General features: G+C 50.8%; 1 protein-coding gene and 1 non-coding gene across 2 annotated transcripts in view; one reads left to right on the top strand and one right to left on the bottom strand.

The window, feature by feature from the left end:
• Galnt2 (polypeptide N-acetylgalactosaminyltransferase 2) overlaps positions 1–12,180 on the bottom strand; it is a 142,918-nt gene that overhangs the window by 10,692 nt on the left and 120,046 nt on the right. The window contains exons 8-13 of the mRNA XM_008845781.3: positions 10,316–10,403; positions 8,620–8,707; positions 8,011–8,114; positions 4,613–4,739; positions 1,683–1,775; positions 1,364–1,447 (exon numbers count right to left, since the gene is read on the bottom strand). Coding sequence (XP_008844003.1) covers positions 1,364–1,447; positions 1,683–1,775; positions 4,613–4,739; positions 8,011–8,114; positions 8,620–8,707; positions 10,316–10,403 — 584 coding nt within the window. The remainder of the gene's footprint in view (positions 1–1,363; positions 1,448–1,682; positions 1,776–4,612; positions 4,740–8,010; positions 8,115–8,619; positions 8,708–10,315; positions 10,404–12,180) is intronic.
• Positions 5,578–5,704, top strand: LOC115072467. Its single transcript, XR_003851524.1, has one exon. It is a non-coding gene; the product is annotated as a small nucleolar RNA SNORA1 (small nucleolar RNA).

Here is a 12,180-nt window from a genome sequence, read left to right as displayed (position 1 = left end):
TCCCAGCATTCAGAAGGCCGAGGCAGAAGGATTTGTTAAAGTTTGAAGCCAGCCTGGGCCACAGAGTGAGATCCTGTCTCAAAACAACAAAAAAGATCATAAGTGGGAGACGTTTTCTTCATGTTCTGGTAGGGAAAAGCTCCTGACATGCTGGATGTCACTTAGAAAGACACTCATAGGGAGTCAGGTCTGATGCCCTGAACTTTCCAAAAGACTGACACTTTTGCCCAGCAAGGGAGAGTCTGTGGGATTGGTTGAGTAGCCTAACAAAAGAGATAGGACTTCTGCTGCCCCACCTTTGAGAGGCACTGGCTGTGGTGAGCCACGTAAGGGTCACACTATAACCTCCACTGGCTCTCCTGTGTGGAAATGACTCAATGGGTCTCCTGCAAGCTTGACAGAAGCATCTTGCATAAGGCCCTCAGAGCTGTGCCTGCCTCCCAGGAAGCACTGGTAAATGGGTGATAATCAGACACAGAAAGAGGAACATAGGACCTCTTCTTGCCTGCAGACAGGGGAGCAAGCAGGGTACTGAATGCCTAATATGTGGTCCTCAAAGGGCACAGGGCCCAGTGCCACCTCCTTCATAGATAACCTCAGTTAGAATCATATTTCACACCACTCTGGCAGAGTGACAATGAAAACAAAACAAAGTGGTTCACTGTGGTGATAAAATCTCTGTGGGAGGGCACCAGTGGGAATATGTGGGCCCCTCCCCTCTTCCTCCTGGAGGCAGCCTCATCTATCACTATAAAAGCAGAGGAAATGGCTTCAAAGATCTGAGGAAGGCAGCAAACTGGAGGTTCTTAGAATAAGGATGCTTTACGGGAGGCTTAGCCTGCTTGCCTGGGCCTCAAAGATGAGGAAGGCTCAGCTGCACCTGATACCTGGAGGCCTACTGGTCCTCTGCTGGAACCACTGGTGCCCTCAGGACACAGAACTCCTGACAGCACAGCTCACAGGGGTGGGTGTGAAAGACAGGCTCAGCACAGTGATTCTGCCACTCACCCTCCAGAAGGCAGGTACCACCACTGCAAACCTCATCTCACACACTGCCTCCCCACACTAAGAGGAACTGAGGGGTCGGGTGGACACTGGAGCAGGGCTCATGGGGAGACACAGCCCCTGTCTTACTTGTCTATTACCAATAGGGAATGAATCAAACCAAGGGTGCTTTGGGATTCTCCAAGGCCCACAGAGCAGGAGGGTAGGGTCTGGAGCCACCTGTGGGCTGGGATTATGCATTCCCCCTGGAAGCCCAGCTCCCAGCCTCTTGCCCACAGCAAGCACGAGGCCTCTGCAGCCTCCTTAGCTGTCTCTGCTCCTCAGTTCTCACAAATGCACTCAGACCCCCAGGACTCACCTGAGCTCTGGGTACACACTGTCCAGGTACCACTTAAAGGGCTTGCAGCCCAGCTTCTTCCTGAGCTCCAGCCTGCTTTGAATACTGGATGAAAGAGAGACACATTCAGGATGGATGGCTTTATATGTCAGTCCTCAACACTGGTAAGAAAGAGGTGGCCCAAGTGCTGTGGCATGGACTGTCTAGACTCTGGTACCCATGATCCTTCCCGCCTCCCACCAGGACCTGGCTAGCCCAGCAGAGGCTGCTGTCAGCACTGGGGGAGGTCTCCACCTGTCCCTAGAGTCCCTGTCAGCATGAGAAGGCAGATGACACTCACTTTCCGAAGGGTACATTTCGGGCAGAAGGCACCGCTGCATAGTAGAAGTTTTTGTATTCGTCCATCCAGACCTCGGCTGCCCGGCGGGTGTTCCTGAAAACAAATAAGCTTCCCTGAGCTATGACTTCTGTCATCCCAGAGTCACTTGTCTGTTGGGAGTGTTAATGAGGGCAGTCCCCTAGAACGGTCTGGGGAACAGCGGCCACCTGGGGGTCTGTGGGGTGGTACTCAGCAGAGCCCGAGGGACTACTCACAGCACAAGTTATCAGAGCAGAGATGGAAAGACAGCACAGGCAGGTGCCCAAAAGATGTGTCTGCTGTGCCTTGGAGGACAGAAGAGAGCGAGTTAAAAGTATCTCGCACTGAATGTTCAGGAGGGCTCTCCTCTGAGACTACGATGGGAGACTCTGGTCTCCCCAATCTTCTCCAGCACAGGAGGCTGCACTAGCACACTGGGAGAGTGAAGCAGGTTCCTTTAATTTCACTTTCTTTCCTGTGGACCTCAGCTGAGGGACAGTCACGTATGGGATAGAAATTACAGCATAAAGAAGTGGGAGCAGCATACCCATACCCCAGGTCTGGGTCCCTGATGCCCCCATCTCCAGTGCACCAAGAGAGCTTTTCTTTTAATCTATCTTTCTTTTCCTTCCTTCCTTCCTTTCTTTCTTTCTTTCTTTCTTTCTTTCTTTCTTTCTTTCTTTCTTTCTTTCTTTCTTTCTTTCTTCTTTCTATTTCTCATGAGACAGGGTCCTGTAATAGAACCCAATGTGGCTTTAAATTCATAATCCTCTTGCCTGAGCAACCCTGCCTACTAGGGGTGTGTCCTGGGCTCAAGGTGGCTCTTTTATAAAGGAAAAAAAAAAAACCACATGCCCTGTTCTCTTTGTCATGATATAGAGCTGTGATTCATGGTAAGGCCCTGGGACAAGCTTATGTGCATGGCATGTACCAAGAGCCACTGTAAGCGCAGACACCAGCAGCCCCTCTGCTTAGATCAGGAACCAGGACCCACTCTCGGGTACACATGGCCCATCCTGCGCTTCCATGATGAATACAGCAGGTGGGCAATAGTCGCCTCTTAATAATTTTTCTCTGCAGAAAGGTCTTTTAAAGGCTGAATCTGTCACACTGCCTGAGCTGTAATTACTAAAACCATTTCCACGTGGGGCCTCCATCTTCCCTATAAAGTGACAGATGCATCTGTCATCCCTGAATTGGGGGTGGGGGAGATCCCTGTTTAGAGTGACATGAGAGACAAGAGCCTGTAAATGTCTCTACTCTTGGATTCTCAGTGCTAACCCTAGAAATATACTCAAGGAGAAGGCCAGGAATGAAATCTATGTGAGAATGTCCTCATTTCAGCAATTTATGATGGAAAGATCTAGCAACTGTGGTGGCTGACCGTGGGGTGCATGCTCATACACGTGTAGGTTTGTGCATTGAGAGATGCCCAGACGACTGAAGTAAACCACAGGGTCTCTGGTCTGTGACCAGAAGTGATTAGATTGAGAAAGCTCTGATCTAACAATGCCCAAATTCCCTTGTGAGATCACAGTACAGCGGCATTATTGGGAGGTAATGAAAGGTAAGGCGTGTGCCCTGCTTGGAGCAAGGGAGCTGCTCGGGGTGTGTTCATGGGCTGCATCTGTCCTGACCTTTCTGTATTCATCCTGTGTTTCCTGTTTGCCATGTGGTGACCAGCCTCTTCACAGGACCTTGCCTCACGTCAGCCCCAGTCAACTGATTATGGACTGAGCCCTCTGAAACCATCTGTAGCCACGGCCTCTGATGCTCCCTGGGATCACTCCCCGGGATCTCATAGGCTAGGCACACTCCATCTCAGGAGCATGGATCTGGCCTTCCTGCAGAGTGCTGTTCCTGGGGTCCCAGAGTAGCCTGTTCCCACCTTTCAGATCTGGACTCTTGTGCCACCTCCACAGAGTCCCTCCAGGTACACTGAGCCTTGCAAACCCAGCCCTCTGCCTTATTCCAGTCAGTCCAGTTAGTTCATTTCCCTTTGGCACTGACCAGCTCAGCATCTGAAATGACCTTGCTGGGCCTATGAGTTTTTCTGTCTGAGAGGGAAACCCCTGTGAGGTCAAATACTATTTAACTTTAGCATGGGAAAAGATTCCCAGGAAAAACCAGGTCAAACCAAGAGGTTATTCACTCTTTTTATTCATTTACTGAACATCTATTGCTGATCACTAATCACAGTTGTGCACCGTGATGTCTTTTTGGCTGGAGTGCAGAGCAGCTTCCCTTCCACTGTGGTTTCAATGTCTGCCATTCAAAGCTCATGCTGAAATTTTGTAGCAGCTAAGAAGCTGGAGCTTCAAATGGTGGTCAGGCCACAGGGGTTCTGTCATCTTGGGACTGGGGCTGTTCCTTCATGCCATCCTCCTCCTCTCTTACCTTCTACTATGTGGGGCACCAGGATAGTCCTCAGTAGAGGTTGGCATGTTGGCCCCACATGTCCCAGCCTCCAGGACCATTATCCAAAAACCCTGTTGTTTATAAATGACTTGGCCAGCAGCACCTGTCACTGCAGCATGTGGTCGAAGAACACAATACTGTTCTTACTTGACTATGAGTGGTAATACTAATAAAAACAGATTTTCTCCTTTGAGCTGTTTCCCATAACATCTTTTGGGGTGCATCTCAGGTGACTATCACAATGCAGTCTTTCCCCAGCATCCCTCATCCCTCACCCACAGTGGCCACATCTGCCTACCCACCAGCACTGTTTTTCTGAGACTACCACTCAGCATGCTGAGACAGCTTCTCTCAGTGGAAGACCCCATTGCGTGCCAGCCACTGCTCCTTTCCACAGCTTTTGGGCCATGCCTATCAAAGCGCACTGCCCCCATCTGGCCCCAGGTATCTCTTGAACAGACAGCAGCCCCCTGCTTTGGCTTCTCACTACTTACCGGGCAAAGACAGTGCCGCTGCCACCTGGGAATGTGTAGGGGTGCTGCTTCCGAAACACGTGTCCCACACGGCTGCATGGGATGATCTCCAGGCTGCCACCACACTGCCACACGCGGAATGAGATCTCTGATGAGAAGGAGACTCGGTGACCATTGGAACTGGGGTGGCTGCCCTGTCACAGCTGTCGTCTCCATGGCATAGCTACCCCGGCCCTAGCCACCTACCGTGGCTCACTCTCAACTGCTGAGGGAAACCAAGGGCCCGCTTCTCCAGAACACCATACACAACTTTTTATGGCAGAGACACTGGACCCATCCCAGATGGGCCAACTCCAAAGTACAGCAAAGAATGCCTTGAAAAACCCTAGATTTGGGACAAGAAGCTTCTAGACAAGGGTGCTGGAACTGATACCATCCAGACTAATACCACAAGAGCATGGAATGCCTCTCTGGTTGCTCAGAACCATGTAGCTTAGAATAGCCGTCAGAAGGCACTGTGAAAGGTCTGTGCACACCCACAATTGAGCTTTACTCCCGGGGTCAAAGGTGGCTCCACAGACCGCTTTCCTTAGCTACTTACTATCAACTGACTGAGTACCAGAATGCACTGGGCTTTCCTATCCACTAAAGAGTCCCTCCCTATTGTCCTCATGTATCAGCAGGCCCAGATTCCAACCTAGTTCCTTGGGTAGTGACCAAGGACAATTGGGTTACTGATGGCACCTCACAGCTGCCCACACTTACAGTCGAGAACTTGCTGGTCAGGGCAGGAGTACTCAAAGGAGGCCACCACTCACCTGTATCAGCAGAATGGGCCGTAGGAGTGACAGATACCTCATATCTAGGTATCTTTCCAGGTGGGGGCTTGATGCACCACTAACTGACTACTGACCTGCTACAACATAGGATTTTAATCTAGTCATGTGTCCTAACCACAACACACTGAACTTAAAAAGAAAACTCAAAGCCTCACTCTGCATGAGAATGGCCACTGCTTGTCAGTGTCCAGAATTGGTCAACGTGGCTAAATTGAGACAGGTTATGCATCACAGTAAGTGTACTACAGTGGTGACAATGAGACCTGTAACATTTTGAAAAAGAAAAAAGGAAAAAGAAAAACCAAGTGCTGTTCTGCAAAACACCACGAGGCCTGTAAGAGCTTGTTTGGGTCACTGGACACCCCTCAGTTCAGGTTGGAGTAAACAAGAAATCTACAGAGCCAGTGTCACAGATCAGAAACGAGGTGGGGACGTTGCGCAGACTGTGAAGTCAGTGGACGGCTAGACCTAGACCAGCATATTGACATGGCAGGAAGTGCTCAGAATACCACTTGGTCAGTGCAGACTGGACCCCTGCCTGGGGGACAGGACAAGTTAATGTCACAGGAACAGTTCCCTCAGAGAGAACGGGTGACTGTGACACAGTTACAGACTCTATTACCAGTTCCCACACACGGTGTGTGGTGAACCTCACCCGAAAAGACATACCAAACGCATGCAGAGGCTGCTGGGGGACTTTCAGGGTGGAGCACACGGCAGCTCCCTTCAACTCTGAACCAAGGACAACTGCTCCGTATGGCCTGTGGCAGTCAGGGTTTGCATCCTGGCCCTACCCTTGGCTTGTAGACTGGGCAAGGATTGTGGTCTCCATAGGCTTCTCCTTTAAGGACACAGGCACTAGTAGTACATAGCACCCTCCCTAATACCACCAGGACTAGTCTGAAGGATAGCCCTGTCTCACCACACATCTCACTGGAACCTTTGCCCCCTTGGCTACTGTTTTCCTATATAAGGCTCTATTGGTCAGGAAAACAGGCGCTCTTGTCATGAGGGCACATATGGAAGAGGCAGCTTGGCTGTTTCTCAGGCATCCTTATTCTCCACCCCACATCACAGCCACCAATCCCATGTGGGCTAATAACTGCCAGCAGTGTGTGTGGCACCCAGAAACAGAAGCAGAGAGCAGGGCTCTGCAGAGAGTGGATTCATACCCTAGACCTTGTAGCCTTGCTCAAACTCCGCTCAGTCTCTACATGTCCTCACAGGGAGCCAGCCAGGGGACCAGATGACATCAGACCTCTTGGAAGGGATGGGCTTCTACCCAAGGGTCTTGCCTTCCCAAACCTCCTCAGGTCATAAAGTAGAGCACAGATAAAAGCCCAGATGACAACAAGCCTGTCCTTTCCTCTCTCTGAGCTCCAGGCCAGATGAACTACAATCAACCTTCTACAGGGTGACAGACAGGAGGCTGGCTGAACATGTCTGCCTACCTCTGCTCTCAGAACCACATGGGCTCTTGGGAAGTGGCTGCTTGAGCTCATGACATATGCTGCCTCACAAGGTGGTCATTGCCCCACAAGGTAGCCTCTGTTCCATGGGATGACCCCAGCGTCTTGGAACCCATGGTGCAAGGGCTCAGGGACCTCTTGGGTTCACTATCCTGAAGCCTTTCTCACTCACAAGACTTGCCCAAGCCTACCCAAGGAGAACATGTCACAGGAAAGGAGACCAACTGATGGTCCCTCTCTTCCCTGCAGTGCCGAGTGAGTCGGAAGCAGCTTTTCATCATGCTGGGCAGGGGCATCCTCCCAGATGAAACATCGCCACCAACTTCAACTTCAAAAGAGACAGATGAACGACAGGCTAGCTGAGGCTGTTCTTTTAAGTCAACAGAAACTATCAAAGTCTCTGTCACAAGAAGAACTACACAAAGTGACAGCGGTGTCACTTTCTCTCCCTCATCGCCCTCTTCCCGGGGCACACCTGTGCAAGGACGAGAGAAACTTAACTCTTGATAGCGAGGAGAATCAGCTCTGAATGGCAAGCACTTGAAAATCAAAGGCTTCAGGTCAAACAAGAAACAAAACCAAAATAACTGAGAGCCTTTTCTTCTGTCATGTAAGACACTCCAGGCTGCTCCTGTGCAGACCACTGAAAAAAGTTTTCATTCTTGGGCAAAAATGATTGCTATTTAAAAAAAATTAGAACCATTCCAAAAAGTGCAAAACTAGCTGCAAAGTTCTGAATGCCAGGGCCTACCATGTGGTGTCCATGATTAAGATTTGGTCAGCCCAGCAGCAGCCAGCCACATTCCCACTGTACACAGCTAACTAGAGCCCTGGAGTTGCTGTGTCCTGCCAGTTTTGGAGGCATGCATTCTGAGCACCCAAGTCAAATGATGTGACAGTGTCTGGTTTCTCTCTGGTTTCTGTCCAGGGAGGACCTGAACCCTGACACATGGGACGAATCAACCGCTTGGTCTGAGTGAGTGTGTGTGCCTATGTGTATGTCTGGTCTGCCCACTGAATGGTTGCTTTGAATGTTATTGGTTGGCACCCACCTCCCACACTTCACTGCAGCAAGGTTGGCAGACTTAAGGCATGGAGGGATCATACATACCCAGGTTCTCTCCTCCCCATACATCCATCATCATGTCATATTTCCCCAGCTCTTCAAAATAGAGCTTGTCCATCACAAACAGCCCGCCAGCAATCATGGGGGTTCTGGTGAGGGAGAGGAGAGCAAGGTCAAGGTTAGATCTGTAACACAGGTTGACCTTCCCCCTCTTCTGTGCTGTGGGGGCTGCTCATTCCCCACTGCCCCATCTTGCTACCTGGGGCCTTATGGTGCCAGGGCTAGACAGAGCCTCTCGTACAGAGTTGAACAGAGTTGGGACCCTTTCTGTCCTAGCTGAGGTATTTGGCTTTTCTGTGTCTCATCCTTATGTGGTAATTATAAGAACTATGAAAGGTAACACTTGAGGCTACAGCTTGAAGATCCACCGTGCTATGGAACACTGCACCATAAACAGGAGGCAACAGAATAGCAGAGATGCTGTGTCAGCAAGTGGCCTTCTCTGAGAAAAAGAACCTCAAATTCCTTCATTGTGTGACCTGGTGGCAGGTGCTGGCCTTGATGGAAGGTACAGTGTCTGGGCAGCCTGGGGCTATAGGAGTCAGAGTCTGGGCTGTCCCCCACGAAGGCTCTCTGCAGCACACTGGCACTTACTTTATGGGGGCAACTGGGTTCCCCTGCCGGGACCGCCTCTGCTCTGGTGTCATGTAATCCCATTTGAATACCAAGTTCCAGTCAAAACCTGTTGGCCAAGAAAAAAGAAATGCAATGAGGAAAGATGGCCTCTCACACCAGACCCTTGCAGAGTGACAATGGGGACATGTGGGTGGAGACTGTCAGTCAACCAACCAACCAGCCAAAATGAGGATGTGGAGGGGAGAGGGAGCAATTGGGGTGATGGGGCGGGCTAGGGAAATGGGAGGGAGAGGTTGGCACTGCAATCTTTCCAACCTTTTAAAGCATGGGTCTGCATATTCATTCACTTGCCCTCGCCCTCTCCCCATCTCTCTCCCTCTTCCTCTCCATTTGTCTCTCTCTGGACATAGGGTTTTGCTATGTAGCCCAGGTTGGTATTGAACTTGCAGCAATCCTCCTACCTCTGCCTCCTGAGTGCTGAGATTACAAGCATGTGCCACCATGCCCAGCTAGGATTTTCTAAGATGAAAACATGCAAGAACAAATGTGAAATGTGAGGACTAGCATCCATGCGCAACACTACCACACCTGCAAGGGCTGCAAGATGCGAAGAAGAGTGCCCAAGATTGGGGACTTGGGGACTAGTCAGAGCAAGATGAACCACAACTGGCTCCCAGGCCCACACTGCAGCACGGAGCACCTCTGTGGGACGCATGCTCTCTAGGATCAGGACCTTTTGAGGCTCATCATGTTACAAGTGCTACCATACTGACATAAGATTTTATATGCTAGGCATGGTAGTCCAGGCCTATAATCCCAACGCTCCAAAGGACTGTCAAGGCAGAAAGACCTCGGGTTCTAGGCCAGCTCAGTCAAACAGTGAAACCATATCTCAAAAAGCCTGTCATCCACCCTACCCCTTGATAGTTGTGGAGTTAGGGGGTTGCTGGACAAGGGGTTGGTAGAACCTGTATGTGATAGTGTCTTGACCTTAATGTCTAATGAAGCTCTCCTCCCATCCAGAAAGCACTGGGGCCTCAATAATTCTTAAGGAGCTAAAGAGAATCTTGTACTAATTGCTCTTAGGGCCCTGTAAGGGGGGTCAGAAGGTCACACTGGGAGGTTGTGATGCCTCAAAAGACACTGGTTCATTCATACAAACAAAAGGTCACCCAGGGGTGGAACAGACTATGAGTGGGTGGCTGGGGAGGAGGAGCCAGCATCCAAGCTGAGCACAAAGGCAGGACTGGCTAGGCAGATGGTGAGAGGGCATGCTAGGTCTCCACTTGGGACCACAGGGCAGCACAGGCCTCATGGGCTACCAGAGGAAGGGCTTGATGGGCAGAGGACATGCAGGCAGGCTCTAGGCCTCAACTCCACAAAATCTCAGCTCTACAGAGTATCTAAGTCCTGTCTCTTGGCAGCTCTGAGCCTCCCAGCGAGGGGCTCATCCACTCCAATCAGCAGAGACACTACAAGCTCCCCAAGCCTCCAGGATGTAGTAGATCAGAGAAAGAGAAAGGTAGGAATAGAGGTGGGGGGGTGTTTCTTCTGGGCAAGTAAGGTCTGGTTCCCTCTGTGGGGTCCCAGTCAGAGTGCACACTTCAGTGTGAACTCTATTGTCACTGTCACTGCTGACCACAGGACACCAGTGATCAGAGACCTGGCCAGACAGAATAAACCAGCAGGTAGACCAACCATGGCTGATACCTACCACCCTTGAGGTCAGCAGAGGCGCCCACGTACTGGAAATTGTCCATGTTAATGACATCGATGATGGGTGACACGACCCGGGTCCTATCCTGAGCAGGGACAAAAGAAGGAAAGAATATTTGTCATAACCCCAGCAAAGCAAGAGCTCACCTACCCCAGAAGGCCTCCTCACTCAGACACTGTTGGGGCAAGGTGGGGAGGGAGTGATGGCATGACATGGGCATGTCTGCCACCTGGTTACCCACTAGAGGCATGGGCCACAGTGGCCCTGGGTTAATGCCCACATTCCAACTATGGGTAGATTTCACCACCACAGAAGCTAAGCTCAGCCATGCTCAAAGCAAGTCATCTACTGGTGAGTTGCAGCCAGCTCAGGAACAGACTCATAGCTGAAGTGCCTACACCACAGAGCCAGGAACAGTTTCTGGGTACAAAGGGATGGATGATATCACTACCTCTAGGGCACCCGACTTGAGGTTCCAAATCCTAACTTGCCTTTCCTGTGATTCTACCAAGCACATCTGCCTTCCACTGAGCCATTTCTTCAGGTCACACTGCCACAGTGCCTTTGATCTTCTCAGATCTTTAAACTCGGATCTGCCTCATGTGAGCAGGGTGTTTCTTGAGTCACTGAGAGAGTACTTGTTAGCAGAGGACAGACTCATATAAATCTCAACAGCAGGACCAGCACAGCTCAGAAACACTCCTTTAGGATGGTCCTACCCTGCCAACATGCAGCTTAAAAGGAAACAAGCTTCAAGCTTCTGGCCTCGGAGACCAGAGCAGCAACTGTGGTACCCAGGTCAGGCTGGCCCTGGATATGGGAGGCAGAGACTAACCTCCTTTACATTCTGTCTGCAGAGAAGAGAATTCCAAGGTCATCTTGGCCTGCTCCCTCCTCAGCTCAGGAGGTTGTACGTGGCGACACCTCCCACTGAAATCTGGTGGCCCATGAATCTCTAACATGGAGGGACGCTAGGACTCATGTCAGGTTCTTTGACATAGGTGGGTGTGTGAGGGGACCAAGAAGGGTTCAGTGGAAACTGAGCCACAATCTTGCCACCTACATGGTTTCAGACATGTTACCAAAGTTTCCTGCAGCCCAGTTTCCTCACCTGTCAGGTGAGGGGGTGACACCTGTGGTACTGGTAAGGCTTCGATGAATTGCCAAATGTGTCACCTGAGTCCAATAAGGGGCAATAATCAACCATCACCAGCTTTTGGTGATTTAGCATTTTGTGACTTGCTGCCTGTTGCAAGTTGCTGCTTATTGCCTTGCTATGCAGCAGACAGAACAACTCATTCCTTCTCTACTTTCTTTCATTAAGTGCTTCATCGCCTCCAAGGAAGCACTTTCATAGCAGCAAAGAAAGTCAATAAGGCAAGCAGAGGGCAAGAGAAATAACATAGGGCCAAACATAGTAGCAGTGGTGATATGTCTGGAAGCCAGGTGCCTGAGTATGACCAAGGATCACCTACCAGCCCTGCTAGGGCACTGTGGTGACCACTGTATACTGCCCTGAAACAGCCAGCTAGCCTGTCCTTACTTGAGGCAGAGGGACACCAGTGTCACTGTATCCACCTCCTAGCCTGCCTCCCAGACATCCCATCATATGGCACTCCTAGGAACAGGGTGCTAGGCGAGCCACATGTCTTCCAAGCTCCCAGAGCTGAGCACGAGCTGCAGGTGAGGAAGAAGGGTGCTTCTCAGTGAAGGCTGCTTCTGCCTTCCAGGCTCCCACCAGCTGTGTGGAGCCTATCTCCTGCCAGTCAAGTGACTGTGCTCTGTGGATGAAACACTATGAAGTAATGTCTAGGGGCATCAGGACAACCTGCAGCCAGTGTGTGCTGCGTACCCTCACCACA

The sequence above is a fragment of the Nannospalax galili genome, unplaced genomic scaffold (genome assembly GCF_000622305.1).
Source record: "Nannospalax galili isolate Female #2095 unplaced genomic scaffold, S.galili_v1.0 scaffold702, whole genome shotgun sequence".
NCBI lineage: Eukaryota > Metazoa > Chordata > Mammalia > Rodentia > Spalacidae > Nannospalax > Nannospalax galili.
The sequence above is the reverse complement of the archived record's forward strand: the minus strand, read 5'-3'. Positions and strand labels throughout refer to the sequence as shown.